Below are 17,509 nucleotides of genomic sequence, written 5' to 3'. Positions count from 1 at the left end.
AGGGAATCAGCGGGGAGGAGACCAACGGAGGAGTCCAATATCCGGACTCCTCAGTTGGTCTGAGCCGCAGCAGCGTGAGGCGGCCCACGCTGCATCCAAGGTGAGATGCGTGTTACGACTGTAAAGAAGGAGCTTTTATAAGGCGAGGCACCTCAGCACAACAAGAGCCACTAGCCGGAGGGAGGAGCCAGAGGGAGGAGACCGGGCAGCCACATTTACTGGGAGTAACGTGACCCCGGCAAACCAGGCCGGACAACTCGGCAGGGATCAGAGTCGAAGCAATGAAAGGGACCCCATGTGATGCAGGATAAGGTTCCAGTACAGAGACCTCCTGGTGTTACTGGCGCAGGGTCGATCCGAGGCAAGCATAAGCAAACTAAACAGTGGTGGGTGACGTGAGGGGGAAAAACGTGGTGCAGGGGCCCCCAAACTCATATTCTACGTCGGGCCACAGAAAGGTTTGGGACGGCCCTGTATCGGTGTCTCGACACGCAGCTTTAGAAGAACCCCGCTACAATGTAGCGGTTTGGCGATCCACCCGTCTAAATCTTCATCCCGCCAGCTAACCGCCTTCCCCCTGCCCCTAACCCCCCACCCCCCACTCCAACTCCCTCCCCCCCAAATGCTCAGAATCATCTGAAACGCCGAGAAAAGTGGTTTTTAGTCATTTTTTAAAGAAAAATGCATAATTATGCATAATTATGCAAAATGTGTATAATTATGCATAATTATGCATAATTGTTTTAATTTTCTGCTATTTTTCTGGTCCTCTCTGGAACAATACCTACCACCTCCCAAAAAAAAATGAGGATCATAAGTGCATTTTTGCAAAAATGCATATATTTTGCATAATACCAAAACATTTCTGTCCCAGAAAAAAATTGTTATGGGTGAAAAAAATCAAAGATGCTCAGAATCACCTGAAACGCCGAGAAAAGTGGTTTTTAGCCATTTTTAGAAAAATGCATATTTTGCATATTTATGCATTATTAATTATGCATAATTTTAATTTTCTGCTATCTTTTATAGGTGCCTCTGATCATCCCCCAATAACCTCCAAAAAGAATCAAGGCCCCCAAGTGCTTTAGTTTGGCCGTTTATAGACTCTCACACAGACACACACCACACACACGTGGTGAAAATGGTGTTCCAGGAATTCGCAACAACGCTGTGTCGAATCCCAGCACGTGTCATGTGAAATTAGTGTGCTCGGATCGGACGTCATGGTACGCAGGTTTGTGTTTGTCGATTTTTGTTTGAATCGTGGAATCTCATTTCTGCTGAGGATGGACTTTACATATAGGCCCTCGTGACAAAATACACACGTTTTTTTGTTTTACATTAAAACACACACATTATTGACCTAGGTCAGAGTTTAATTTTGCTTTCAAAAAATGTCACCCCCCCCCCCCGAAGTTGTAACGACAAATTCAAGTTGGTCGTCATTGGCCTGTTCTAGTGAGGTAACCATACATTTTTTTTTAGGGGGGGGATTTTTCCCCCTTTTCCTCCCCAGTTGTTACCCCACTCTCCCGAGCCGTCCCGGTCGTTGCTCCACCCCCTCTGCCGATCCTGGGAGGGCTGCAGACTACCACGTGCCTCCTCCGATACACGTGGAGTCGCCAGCCGCTTCTTTTCACCTGACAGCGAGGGGTTTCACCGAGGGGACTTAACGCGTGGGAGGATCACGCTATTCCCCCCCCCCGTTCCCCCTCCTCCCCGAACAGGCGCCCAGACCAGGACACACGCCCACATCCGGCTTCCCACCCGCAGACACGGCCAATCGACTCTGTGCATAGTCCACTGACTTCCGGTTTCTACTGCAGCGGTCACATCAGTTTCCTGTTTGTTGGCGTGCGCCATTGGCGACGGCGTATTTTTCGCGCTGCCTGCGAGATTTACCACGGCGGCTTCCGTGCACGTCGTTGACACGCGCAGGATTGTCGACAAACTTCCCCCTGCCCCTAGCAGCGAACGGGTGCAAAGGTTCAAGTTCTACATCTCAGGATACTCGTACTAATTGAGGACACTTGTCCTCGTAATTGTGGCTACTCATACTAATTGAGGATACTCGTCCTCATAATTGCGGACGTCACTTGATATGTGCAACCAGTGGCGGATCTAGAGATTTTTTCCTGGGGTGGCATGAGGCTCAAGGAGGGGGGGGGGCAATGGACATTATTCTAATCGTGTTATTATTCAAATCTCGGATTTCATCGAATGTATTTTGTTCTCTACTGTTTGAGACGAGTTTGGTGCGGGTCTCATTGACCTTCACCATGCATGTACATAAAATATACTTTAAAAACATATTATCTGATTTATAAATGGGGTGGCAAGACTGTGTCCCAGAGGTGGCAGCTGCCACCCCTGTTGCCACACCGTAGATCCGCGCCTGTGCGCAACTTGAAACGCTTCCCCCGTTTGCTGGTAGGTGCAGAGGAAGGGTGGTCGACATTGTGTGCGTGTCGTTGACCTTTATCCGTGGTAAATCTCGCAGGCGTCGCGAAAAAATACGCCCATGTCAATAGCGCACGCTAACAAACAGGAAACTGGTATGACCGCTGCGGTAGAAACCGGAAGTCAGTGGGCTACAGTTATGCACAGAGCCCGACCAAGCCGGAGGTAACACGGGGATTCGAACCGACAATCCCCGTGTCGGTAGGCAACAGAATAGACCGCCACGCGCCCCGCACGCGGGGTAACAATAATTTTAATGCCGCTCTGTCAATTGCTCTACGACATTATCACCAACAGTACTGTTATACATAAACCGTCGAGCCAGACTTTATAGCTCACACTTTAAAGGTTTACTCTTGAAGATCGCCGTCTTCATTTAAGTTTAGCGACACCTGTGGTGATATTTGTGACTGCAGGAGTGTTTGACCTCCCAGTCACCAGTGTCGCTGTCAGCGCCTTCCCCACCGCCCAACACAAAAACATGGTAAAGGAGTTTTACTTGTTGATGTGGTACTAAATGTTGGTAAAAGTCTTCAGCCAGTTTGTTCTGTCGTATCTGCCAAATATTGTCTGTTAGAGCAGTGTTTCTCAACCGGGGGTCCGCGGACCCCTAGTGGTCCGTGGTGTAATTGCAAGGGGTCCGTGAAAATAAAATATCTTTAAAAAAAAGATCCTGTGACATTTATAGAAATAGGATTATTTTACTCAAATGTGACTGAGACCTTTATCTACCTAAGCTATAAAGGGTAACGGGACTTTTTTCTCTAATTACATCTGTTTCACAAGTGTAATTTATTGTATTTTCATAAGAGATCTCGCTCCCGTTTGCATTGTTAAAAGTTACTGCATAAAAATCCTGTTGTTACATATATCTGAAAGTTACTGAATACATATTCTGTTTTGTTACATCTATCTGAAAGTTACTGAATACATATTCTGTTTTGTTACATATATCTGAAAGTTACTGAATACATATTCTGTTTTGTTACATATATCTGAAAGTTACTGCATAAGAATTCTGTTTTGTTAACTATATCTAAGTTACAACTGAAAGCTCTTATTTTTGCCCCAAAGAGTGAATAAATGCTATAATGCAATTTAAAATGCAGTTTCTACTGTTTCTATCAAATTGCAACACCCCTCCCCCGAGATCAGGTGGAGGGGTCCTCAGGGTAGATCAAAAATACGCAGGGGGGGGGGTCCAGGACCCCCAAAAAGGTTGAGAACCACTGTGTTAGAAGGATCTGATATATATATATTTAAAAAAGGTTATGATCTGTTGAAATTGTATTTTACGGTTTTACAAAGAAATCCCTCCGTTCATTTAGAGGAAAACGTGGGAGTCAAGTTTGTCACGACGTTTGATTTTCTCTAATACAACATGGTTTCTTGGGATCTAAACCATGTTTATTTTGATTAAACGTCTCGTCTGTAGTGTTTTCGTTGTCTGCCTGCAGCGTGTAACAGTCAGAAATACACCTACTGTGTTCTGGGACAGTATTTTGGTTGTAGTACCAGATTTGGTCACTGGGTGGCGCTTCAGCTATATACTGCGACTCACCGCTGGAGCCTGCGTCACTTGTCTCTCCTTAGTAACAGCTCGGTTCGTGTATGTTGAAAGATCATAGTGCCGTCGTAACCAGGCATTGTATGGTGGCCAGTACAGGTAACTAAAGTGACACAAGTGCGAAATCCTTCTATAGAGGAGTCCAGATAGAGTCCAGATAGAGGAGTCCAGATCTATGCTAAGCTATGCTGGTGCGGTTTAGCTAGTACGAAGCTAACGCAGCTGACACGTAACCACGGCGCGTTACAAGTGCAAAGACTGAACACTAGGTGGCAGTACTGATCTTTCTTTCAAACTGTAAGACAGGGATCAGAAACCAACCACAAGCGTCTTTAGTAGCTTTCGCTCCCTGGAGACACAAGGAACACACAACAAATCGATACGAGAGGCAGTGTAGATCAATAGGGACACATTTTATGGAAAAAAAGTCATGCATCTTTACAGTCAATCAGACAAACAGCCAAAGTCAAGTGATACACGACACATATTTACATATTAACACCACTCTGGATGTCAGCATGCCTCTCGACCACAAAAACAAACCCCCCCCAAGCCCAGTGCAGGGCCTGCAGCTTGGGGGGGAAACATCCCACGACGGAGCGGAGTGAAGACACCTTGGCAGGACACGATGGGGACGAAATCCGCGTTCCCGTTGCATGACGAAACAAGACGAGACGATTCGAACGGAAGCCGATGACGTCATTTCCCGTTTCAGGGTCTCGCCGCGAGAAGCGCCCTCGCTTCAAAGCCGGCTGGCTCTGCAGCGGTCCCACCTTGCAGAAGTCGATTCAGGAATCAGCGTCTCAACGCCGAGAGAGTCGATACATCACAAACATCTGCGAGAAGTGAGAACTCTCTACTTATATCCCAACAGAGACTCTTACTCTCCCCCCCCTCCCCCATTCTTTATAAGGGGAGACCAGCGGAGCCGTCGGTGTAATATACTTGAGCACATCCTGGGACGAGACAACAGAGATATTTTCATCCTGCAGTAACGCCTAAGAAAACATGCGTGACTGTACCGCCGATGCGGAGTCACAGTTTTAAGGCCAAACATGCAAATAATTCACTAGAACCACAAACACGGAGGAGACGCTCCCGTCGGGCGCGCTCTTTCTTGCAGTAGTACCATCTGCAGGCAATACGACGGTAATCAAAGGAACTGATACGAGAGAGAAAAACCTGACGTCATTAAGACCACTTAGAAGTCTTAGGAAGCATTCGTCAAAACATTATTGCAAGGTAAAGAGGTATGTGGGCGGATATGAAGAAGGTCGTACAGATCAGAGAATGAAAAGAGGCATTTGGGGGTCACCCCCCTCCACCCACCCAAATCACGTTCTCCAGCACGATTTCAATTTCCTGCCCAGTCAGAGTCTGGTTTAGTCAACAGACATTACAAGATGGATCCCTATGAATATAATTATGAGGACGCCTCATCGCTCTGTAAATTTGTGTGTGGACTACTTCCCGGATTTGCGTTTTGGGATTAATGGAGGCTTGTGCTGCGTAACAAAGGATCCATTTTGTAAGAACGAGTCTGGAGCAGGAAAATAGAAATAAGAAACAACAGCGGATACTTGAAAAGCAACAATTTGTCTCCGAAAACGTGCACAGTCCAATCACACGACATGATTCATACCGACAGCTATCAGAACCCATTAGCTTTGTCTCATTACGGAGAGAGTAACGATCGAAATGCGAGACCCAGTTCCGAATCCGGGTATGGTTCTCCTCTAAGACTTTAGATTTGGTCCTGGTCTTTGTCTAATTTTTGTTTCAAGCACACCAGCCCGTGTATTTGCCCTCACTCGGCCCCTGGTCCATGTCAATGTGTGACCTCACTGGAATGTCATTTAACTCATTTATGACACAACATCCTCCCCAGTCATGCAGAACAGCCTCGGAACACGCCACTCTTCCATCCTCCCGACGACCGCGCAGTCGAGGGGGCGTGGCCTATTCCTGGAACGTCGATCCAGGCAGCTCATTGGTCAGCGTGTGCCAGCGCTCCACCTTCTGACCCTTGTTCTTCAGACAGTCTATCCAATGCTGGAGCGTTTCACCCTGTGAGTGACAGCCTAAGGACACGCCCCCTAGTTGATGCAGGAAAAGGCAAGAAATTGTCAATACGCAGATTATTGTTCATGTAGTTTATCAAATCTTTATGATTCAATCTTTTGGGTTAAAGTCTTTGTTATGCTTTAAATCCAAATCTTAGTCACGCGTTAAGTTAAGATTTTTATTATGTTCAAATCTTAATCATGCTTTAAATCTCAAGAGTTAAATATGAATAGAAAACATGTCTGGGTTGGTAGCTTGTATAACTGAGAGCCCATGACAAACATGTCAGGCACGTTTGACCTTTTATGAGAAAGTCATGAAACATTTTTGTATTACTGCTGTAATGCCACTAGGAGGCGCCATGTAGTCCACCGGAGAAGTGGTGAGCGACGTAGACGCTGACTCAATACAGAGCGAATTCAGGGGGCAGCCGGGACGCGAACCCGGGTCTCCCACACCGCGGGCGACTACGTTAACCAGGCGACTAAAGGGTCCGACCCGTTAGCCAAGGGCTGGCGAGTCTAATCATCAGTAGTCGTTACACTACCCCCTTCCTTCGGGTATCGACTCCCTCACGCCTCTGGGCGCACGCGCTTCCGATGGCCTCACGGTCTCACCGTCCCACTTCTGACACCAACATGGTGAATTCAGGAGGCAGCCAGGGACTGTCGCAGCCGGGACGCGAACCCGGGTCTCCCACACCGCGGGCGACTGCGTTAACCAGTCGACTAAAGGGTCCGACCTGTTAGCCAAGGGCTGGCGAGTCATCTGTGGTCGTTACAATACAAACAGAATGGCATCCCCAGGTTACCTCCGGCTTGGTCGGGCGTCCCTACAGACACAGCTGACCGTGTCTACGGGCGGGAAGTCGGATGCGGGTATTGGTCCTGGTCGCTGCACTAGCGCCTCCTCTGGTCGGTCGGGGCGCTCCCCGGAGCAACAGAGAGGGGGTGGAGCAGCGACCGGGACGACTCGGGGTAATTGGCCAGATACAATTGGGGAGAAAAAGGGGAGAGGAAAAAAAAAACGAATGCCGGTCCCATGTGACGTCAAAGCATTTCGGCTTTCGCGCGCTGATCCCACGTGACGTCAGAGCATTGAGGCGAGCGATCCTGGGAATTTCTCCGATTGGCTACAATAGTTTCCGTGGCAGCGTTTATGAAAGTGTTGTAAACTAATAATAAGACACGTTAGCCCCTAGCTAGCGGGTCTGAGCCTTTAGCCGAGCGGTCAGTGACGTCGCCTTGTGGCGCAGTACACCTCGTATCAAATCCCGCACCGGGCAAGAACATAAGCGGTCATACCGTCAATGAGGGATTTCTGCTCAAACACTGGTTTTCGGAAATGGATATCTTAGCTGTATAAGCTCATTATTTTCAATCGTTTGCATTAATTACTAGTTTATAGCGCAGTCTTCCTAACTCTATTTTTTGCCGTTTCTTTCAGTTTCCTTTAAATCTTTTACGTTAAAATGTTCGTGCTCACATCTTTTTATGCTTTTAGTGCAAATCTTTATTGCATTTCACTCTTCGTTTGGCTTTGACATGAAATATTTATTATGCATTACATATCTCGAGCAGCGAGTTCTGGGTCCCACGTTTCCTCTCTGAATAGTTACGCAGCCATTTAGTAATACGAATCTTTGTGTCCCCCACACCAACCTACTTATCTAAGTCGTTTGACGCTAGTTAAATTGGACCTTTTCAGGCTTTAATCGTCCCCTGGATTACACAGCGACTTAATGGAGGAAAACAGCTCCAGGACAGAGCCACGTATCAGTGGTAATGCTCCTTCAGCTAAAGCAGCTCCAGCAGAGGGTAAGGAGTTAATGGCCGGTGTTTGAGGTGCGAGGCGGCGTTGTCAGCTGACCTATGAAGTCGTTGGACTTGCCGAGGTCGTAGTCCCACACGGTCACCTCCAGGGTCTTGGTGGAAAGCTCCATGAAGGAGATTTCATAGAAGAACTCCTGCAAAAAACATGAAGGGTTGCAAAGGTCAGCGGGTCCCTCAATGACTGGTTGCTTAGGATGACCTCTAATTTTGCATTCATTCATTCAATCATCATCAGCCGCTTCTCCGTGGTGGGGTCGCGGTGGCAGCAAGCTAAGTAGGGCACTCCAGACGTCCCTCTCCCCAGCAACGCCCTCCAGCTCCTCCTGGGGGATCCCAAGGCGTTCCCAGGCCAGATTGGACATGTAGTCCCTCCAGCCAGTTCTGGGTCTACCCCGGGGTCTCCTCCCAGTTGGCCTCCAAAGGAAGGCGCCCGGGAGGCATCCTGAGCAGATGCTAATTTTGCATATTGTACGGAATTATATTTTGTTGCAATCTTGTAAAAGATGTCAACTTCATGTAAGCATTAATGATTAAACGTGTGGGTTTGCTGCAGCCCGGCTAGCTGCTACAGAGCACGTTAATTAGCCCGATGATAAAAAAACCCCACCAGAGGCCTTCCGTCAAATATACGCCGGCTGGTTGGAAGCCGAAAGTAACACTGAATACATCTTGAATAGGCTGTCTCCGAGACAGAGAAAGGATGAGCGTGGGCTCTCTGGGGATCTTCTGAAGCCCAAATGAGTCACTTCTTGCACATGAACACAGAGAAAGACAACACACACCACCACAGACCCACACAGACCAACATCTACCTCATTAAATTCTGGGTTTAGCGTCTTTTTTATGACAGCTGTTTTGTGCTTGGATTTCTTCTGCAGGTCCGGCTTCAGGTACCTGTGACAGAAACACAATTACCACAACCGCGGTTTGGTGCTGTTGACAGCAGTGCTTTGAGGGCAAGTTTATGCTACGCGTCAGGGTGCAGCTCATCATTTGGCTTTTCAAAAAAGTATTGACTGGTGTCTGACAAAGCTACCAATCGACGCAATTATCTGGGCTGCTGCCAAACATACTTCAGTTCCACTTCGTTTCGACTGACCTCCACCAGAAACAAGCAGCCCAAACTCTCACAACACACACGTAGCAAAAACTCTCACAACACACGTAGCACAAACTCTCACAACACACGTAGCACAAACTCTCACAACACACACGTAGCACAAACTCTCACAACACACGTAGCACAAACTCTCACAACACATGTAGCACAAACTCTCACAACACACATAGCACAAACTCTCAACACACACGTAGCACAAACTCTCACAACACACGTAGCACAAACTCTCACAACACACACGTAGCACAAACTCTCACAACACACACGTAGCACAAACTCTCAACACACACGTAGCACAAACTCTCAACACACACGTAGCACAAACTCTCACAACACACGTAGCACAAACTCTCACAACACACGTAGCAGAAACTCTCACAACACACATAGCACAAACTCTCACAACACACGTAGCACAAACTCTCACAACACACGTAGCACAAACTCTCACAACACACGTAGCACAAACTCTCACAACACACGTAGCACAATCCCTCACAACACACGTAGCACAAACTCTCACAACACACACGTAGCACAAACTCTCACAACACACACGTAGCACAAACTCTCAACACACACGTAGCACAAACTCTCAACACACACGTAGCACAAACTCCCACAACACACGTAGCACAAACTCTCACAACACACGTAGCACAAACTCTCACAACACACGTAGCACAAACTCTCACAACACACACGTAGCACAAACTCTCAACACACACGTAGCACAAACTCTCAACACACACATAGCACAAACTCTCACAACACACGTAGCACAAACTCTCACAACACACGTAGCACAAACTCTCACAACACACGTAGCACAATCCCTCACAACACACGTAGCACAAACTCTCAACACACACGTAGCACAAACTCTCAACACACACGTAGCACAAACTCTCAACACACGTAGCACAAACTCTCAACACACACGTAGCACAAACTGTCACAACACACAACACACGTAGCACAAACTCTCAAAACACGCGTAGCACAAACTCTCACAACACACGTAGCACAAACTCTCAACACACACGTAGCACAAACTCTCAACACACACGTAGCACAAATTCTCACAACACACGTAGCACAAACTCTCACAACACACGTAGCACAAACTCTCACAACACACGTAGCACAAACTCTCCACACACACGTAGCACAAACTCTCACAACACACGTAGCACAAACTCTCAACACACACGTAGCACAATCCCTCACAACACACGTAGCACAAACTCTCAACACACACGTAGCACAAACTCTCACAACACACGTAGCAGAAACTCTCACAACACACGTAGCACAAACTCTCACAACACACGTAGCACAAACTCTCCACACACACGTAGCACAAACTCTCACAACACACGTAGCACAAACTCTCAACACACACGTAGCACAAACTCTCACAACACACGTAGCCCAAACTCTCACAACACACGTAGCACAATCCCTCACAACACACGTAGCACAAACTCTCAACACACACGTAGCACAAACTCTCAACACACACGTAGCACAAACTCTCACAACACACGTAGCACAAACTCTCACAACACACGTAGCACAAACTCTCACAACACACGTAGCACAAACTCTCACAACACACACGTAGCACAAACTCTCAACACACACGTAGCACAAACTCTCAACACACACATAGCACAAACTCTCACAACACACGTAGCACAAACTCTCACAACACACGTAGCACAAACTCTCACAACACACGTAGCACAATCCCTCACAACACACGTAGCACAAACTCTCAACACACACGTAGCACAAACTCTCAACACACACGTAGCACAAACTCTCAACACACGTAGCACAAACTCTCAACACACACGTAGCACAAACTGTCACAACACACAACACACGTAGCACAAACTCTCAAAACACGCGTAGCACAAACTCTCACAACACACGTAGCACAAACTCTCAACACACACGTAGCACAAACTCTCAACACACACGTAGCACAAACTCTCACAACACACGTAGCACAAACTCTCACAACACACGTAGCACAAACTCTCACAACACACGTAGCACAAACTCTCACAACACACACGTAGCACAAACTCTCACAACACACGTAGCACAAACTCTCAACACACACGTAGCACAATCCCTCACAACACACGTAGCACAAACTCTCAACACACACGTAGCACAAACTCTCACAACACACGTAGCAGAAACTCTCACAACACACGTAGCACAAACTCTCACAACACACGTAGCACAAACTCTCCACACACACGTAGCACAAACTCTCACAACACACGTAGCACAAACTCTCAACACACACGTAGCACAAACTCTCACAACACACGTAGCCCAAACTCTCACAACACACGTAGCACAATCCCTCACAACACACGTAGCACAAACTCTCAACACACACGTAGCACAAACTCTCAACACACACGTAGCACAAACTCTCACAACACACGTAGCACAAACTCTCACAACACACGTAGCACAAACTCTCACAACACACGTAACACAAACTCTCACAACACACACGTAGCACAAACTCTCAACACACACGTAGCACAAACTCTCAACACACACATAGCACAAACTCTCACAACACACGTAGCACAAACTCTCACAACACACGTAGCACAAACTCTCACAACACACGTAGCACAATCCCTCACAACACACGTAGCACAAACTCTCAACACACACGTAGCACAAACTCTCAACACACACGTAGCACAAACTCTCAACACACGTAGCACAAACTCTCAACACACACGTAGCACAAACTGTCACAACACACAACACACGTAGCACAAACTCTCAAAACACGCGTAGCACAAACTCTCACAACACACGTAGCACAAACTCTCAACACACACGTAGCACAAACTCTCAACACACACGTAGCACAAACTCTCACAACACACGTAGCACAAACTCTCACAACACACGTAGCACAAACTCTCACAACACACGTAGCACAAACTCTCCACACACACGTAGCACAAACTCTCACAACACACGTAGCACAAACTCTCAACACACACGTAGCACAATCCCTCACAACACACGTAGCACAAACTCTCAACACACACGTAGCACAAACTCTCACAACACACGTAGCACAAACTCTCACAACACACGTAGCACAAACTCTCACAACACACGTAGCACAAACTCTCCACACACACGTAGCACAAACTCTCACAACACACGTAGCACAAACTCTCAACACACACGTAGCACAAACTCTCACAACACACGTAGCCCAAACTCTCACAACACACGTAGCACAATCCCTCACAACACACGTAGCACAAACTCTCAACACACACGTAGCACAAACTCTCACAACACACGTAGCACAAACTCTCACAACACACGTAGCACAAACACTCTCAACACACACGTAGCACAAACTCTCCACACACACGTAGCACAAACTCTCACAACACACGTAGCACAAACTCTCAACACACACGTAGCACAAACTCTCACAACACACGTAGCCTGAACTCTCACAACACACGTAGCACAAACTCTCAACACACACGTAGCACAAACTCTCACAACACCGCCTGTGGCGGCACATCCTGGAGAGCATACAGATCAATGGGCCTTAATTCCCAACAGTAATGGCGGTATATTGCGAGACTATTTCAAATCTGGAGAATCTGGAGCAGAACTAATCTTTTATTTGTATTCCACCCACTAACAACAGCCCCCCCCTACACACCCAGACCCACATATAGACACACATATCCAGACACACAATCTTCATTATAGAGATACACCAACACACTCATGCACACAAGCACACACACTCACATATTAACACACAAACACACAACCACAGGTGCACACATACACACTCTTGCTCTCTCTCTCTCTCACACACACACACACTCAGACTCAAGTACAGACACACTCTGAGGCGCAATACAGGAACACACACACACAAACGCACACGCGCCCAGGTAATGTGGCAGACTGAGGTTGGAAAGGTCGGGTTAAATTGGTTTTTGAATATCGTCATCAATCTGGACAGCATGGCAGCTTCTCCTCTTACAACTTTTAATCAATTTTACATTTCAGTCGTGTGACTGAAGCACAGCCACATCAGCGTGTGTGTGTCTGTATGTGTGTGTGTGTGTGTGTGTGTGTGTTTGTGAGTGTGTAAGCAATGAAGGAAAACAATGGAGGCTTCTCTCTGAGCTCACGTTTTAACATAGGGATCAGAGAAGCCATTGACGTCCATGGCTGCCAGATGGGCGCAGCGTTTGACGCCGACGCACAACCCACCGCGCACCCTCTCCTTGTCCTCGCTGATCACATCGCCCTCGCTGGTCGGGGGGAGGAACTGCAGGCACAGCAGCAAGCGGCCCCTCTCCTCCAGACTCCTCTGCTGCTCACTCTCCCACTGGGGGGGGGGGGGGAGTGCGAGAGAGATCGAGAGAAGGTGGGGGAAGGGAGATAGTGAGAGAGAGAGAGAGAGAGAGAGAGAGAGAGAGAGAGAGAGAGAGAGAGAGAGAGAGAGAGAGAGAGAGAGAGCGAGGGGAAGGGAGAGAGAGGGGGGGGGGGAGAGAGAAGAGACCCTTGACCTTTAACCAAGCCTTTGATGTTCCAATTCTTCATTTACATCAAGATAACAACATCAACACAAATACTCATATACACAGTGAAAAACACAACAATTGCCATACACAGTAAAAACAAAAGGATCCAGACCTTCCCTTATTTTTTTTCCTTTTTTCAGAAATCAAGAAGAACCACTTGGTTTTCTACCATGCACAGCACATCCCCATGTCCCCAAATAGAAATAAATCCCTCCAAGATTGAACTAAGTTTGAAAAACATGAACTCGATTTTCAGCCGAGCAGCCACTAGACCCCTGAACATGAGCATGGCATCTGTGGACCCTGTGCCTTTCATTTTGTTCCTTCTACTAATCCAAATGCTCATTTTTGCCTGACCTATCAAAAAATTAACCAGGGTGACATGGCTGCACTGTGCTGCCATGTACCTCGGACCAAAGACAAACAGGCTGTCTTCGAGAACCTCCCCTAAACCTCTGAACCACTGCTGCAGTACAGAGCAAAGAGGGCCCAACCTGGGACATCTGAGCCGTAAGTGCTGTAGGGTTTCCTCATCGTTACAGAAAGAGCACTGGCTCCCTGCTCTAGGATCAATGTGTGCCACATGTCTGTTCGTAGCCACAGCCCCATGTACCACCCTCCACTGTAGATCCGCAGTGCGTTTCTCTATGGGGGCTTTGTACAGGGACCTCTAGCTGCCCCTGGGGGATGAACCTGGTGCCAACACACTCAACCACCTCGACTCCTGCATGCCGGCTAGTGATGTTCTGTTGAGAACCTTTACAGCGACTGCATACAAGGCCTTCTGTGAGGTACTTAAGAAGTCATGTAGTTCTGGTGTTTTGAAGGATAGAATGGCCCCCTTCACTTCCTCCTACTCCTCCACTGCTGCACGGATTGACAAATATGGAAAAACAGGCCACATAGCTGGCTGATCCTCTCCACACTCCGCTCCTAGTGCCTCTTTGAAGAAGCCAGGAAGTGCACTGATCAGTTCCTCCGACAACCTCTCCATCAAACGAAGAGATTTAAAGCCAGTCTCTTGGCTCAAAGTGCCAGCCGTCTTCCACTGTCCTCCTGATCTGAGACACACTAACTTCGTAAGTCCAGCTCTTATGAGGGATCACTGTACACTTACGGAGCTGAGCATCCTGCAGCGTATCAGTGGGTTATGGAACAGTGCTTCCTCGCCTACACTGCCGTAGAGCTTGGAGTAGTCTCTGTTGGTGCGTAAGACTGTTCCCCAAACACAGAGGACAGATTGATAGAAGGGTGTCGTTGTGAACTCCATACCAGCCAGGTCCAGAAGAGAAGGAACAAGTGCTTGTCATAGTTCAGGTTCATAACCCTCCGAAGTAACACAGAAACTGTTTCACTCTAAAGTCGCTGGTCATGGTATAAAAGGCGCTGCACAGTTTGAAGGCGAAAAGCCACGATACGAATGCGGAGGTCAATCAGGCCCTGGCCTCCTCCCAGCACTGGTAGGAACAGTACAGCAGACTTGGTCCAGTGAAAGCCTCCCCAAGAGAAGTTCACCAGCTTCTTCTGTACTTCCCGTATGAGCGTGTCCGGAGGTTCTACAACTGTAAACCGGTGCCAGAACATTGAGGCAATCAAGTTGTTAACAATCAAGACTCTCCCCCTATAGGACAACTGAGGCTGGATCCAAGTCCATCTAGACAATCGGGTACTGTCCTTTTCAATTAAACCCTCACAGTTTCTGCTCAGAAAGCGGTCATTGCCCAGAAAGACACTTAGGCATTTTATCCTTTCTGTATTCCACTGCAGCCCCGCTGGTTATGTCGGCTTTTCTTTATTGTTCCACTCCCCCAGCAAGAGACCAATTGACTTTGGCAGAGGAAGCTTGTAAGTATAAGGCCAATTTCTGCTTGAGAAATTGTACATCGTTTTGAGTTGTTATGAAAACCGTGACATCGTCAGCATATGCTGATAAGCTAACTGCATTGGTCATGTTCCCTGAAAAGGTTAGTCCTGGGAGCCCCTGCCTGAGCTGAAATAAAAGCGGTTCAATGGCCAGGGAGTACAACATTCCAGATAAGGGACAACCCTGTCTTATACCTCTCTTAACAGAGACAGGTCGGCTGAGTCCACCTCCTACCTTCAACAGAACACTGGCTCCGGAATACAACAACTTGATCCAATTAATAAATGTATCCCCAAAACCAAAACCTTCAAGTCTTTTAAACAGATAGCAATGATCAATCCTGTCAAAAGCCTTCTCTTGATCTAAGGAAATCAGGCCAACATCCAGCTCGTGGGGCTTAGATATGGCAATAATGTCCCGTATCAAAAAAAAGATTATCCTTAATTGTACGGTCAGGAACACAGTACGTCTGGCTGTAATGTACAACCGTATCAATACACTGTTTGAGTCTATTTGAAAGACATTTTGCAATTATCTTATAATCGGTACGTAACAATGAAACTGGTCTCCAGTTTTTCAGTAGGCCAAGATCATGGTTTTTGTTGGTAGCAGTGTCAGGACAGCCCTTCTACAACTCAAAGGTAGAGTTCCAGAGTCCAAACAGTCTTTAAATACATCGTGTATGTCTCGTCCAATTAGAGTGCAGAACGTCTTGTAGAACTCTGAAGGAAGTCCATCAACTCCGGAGGCTTTGCTACAGCTGAGGTGCTGAACCGCCACAGACATCTCATCAAAGGAGATGGGGGACTCCAGCGAGGTCACCTGTGTTTCACCCAGCTGAGGTAGTCCCTCCAGTATCTCCTCCACACAGTCACAGGTCTCCGCACTGAACTGGCTGCTGTAAAAGTCTATGGCCAACTTCCTCATCTCTGATGGATCAGTTATTGCCCCACTGGGAAGTTTGAGATGCATCATCACATTGTTCTTTCTAATTTTTCTTTCGAGTTTAAAGAAAAAAGAAGTTGGAGCATCTATGTCTTTGACGGTGGCGATTCAGGTTCTGAATAAAGCACCCTTTGCACTCTCATGTAGGAACCTACCTAAAGACTTCCTCCTACTTTCCCAGGTGCTGCTGTTGCCATCATGTCCAATAATTACTTCATCTTCTACTATCTTAATTTCTCTCTCTAATTCGTCAAGACAGATTTTCTCCATACCGAGAGTGTGTTGTTTGTATCGCTGACATAAAATCCTAATTTGTGTTTTTCCTACCTCCCACCATCGAGCTAAGCTCTCAAAATCTTTCTTCCTCAGCCTCCAATGACTCCAGAAATTAGAGAAGAACTGACAGAAGGCTTTATCCTGCGTTAGCCGCACATCGAAGTGCCAGTAGGAACAGTGTCGAAATTGAACTCGTAAGGAAAAATCTGCCACTACTAAATGGTGATCTGAAAATTCCACAGGTGATATTGTGGACTTGATCAACCTTTTGCTGTATGTCTGATTGAGATAAATCCTATCCAATCTGGCTGCCCTCACACTACCCTCGGCAGCTTTTACCCATGTGTACTGCCTAACGGTTGGATTAAGTGTCCTCCAAACATCCATAAGGTCGTTTTCTGCGACCACAGTGGACAGAAAAGAAGCTGACGGTGGATGGGGCTCTTCTGAGTTTCTGTCATCTGTAAGGTGTGCAGTGCAATTACAGTCTCCTCCCACCACTATGATTGAGCCACTATTAAATTGTTTGAGTTTATCCCTCAGTTTGCTAAACAATCTCAAGCGATCAGTGCCTGTATTATAAGCATACACATTTATAAACACAAAAGGTATTCCTCGGATTGTTGCCTGAACTACTTGGATTCTGCCCTGCTCCACTTCACATGTCAAAACATTTGTTAAAAGGAGGCGCTGCGAGAAAAGAACAGCTACACCTGCACTGAAGTTGGTACCATGGCTAAAAAAACCTGGCCTACCCAA

General features: G+C 47.1%; 1 protein-coding gene across 1 annotated transcript; it reads right to left on the bottom strand.

Moving 5' to 3' along the window:
* Positions 1-5,986: 5,986 nt before the first annotated feature.
* Positions 5,987-13,469, bottom strand: LOC130131931 (double C2-like domain-containing protein beta; the record flags this gene model as incomplete). Its single annotated transcript, XM_056301658.1, has 4 exons — positions 5,987-6,123; positions 7,961-8,057; positions 8,736-8,817; positions 13,270-13,469. Coding segments are annotated over 4 exons (516 nt in total), but the record flags the coding sequence as incomplete, so codon positions are not given.
* Between the last annotated feature and the right edge of the window lie 4,040 nt (positions 13,470-17,509).

Source organism: Lampris incognitus, assembly GCF_029633865.1.
Source record: "Lampris incognitus isolate fLamInc1 chromosome 17 unlocalized genomic scaffold, fLamInc1.hap2 SUPER_17_unloc_1, whole genome shotgun sequence".
Lineage (NCBI taxonomy): Eukaryota > Metazoa > Chordata > Actinopteri > Lampriformes > Lampridae > Lampris > Lampris incognitus.
This window is presented reverse-complemented; position numbering and strand designations above follow the sequence as displayed.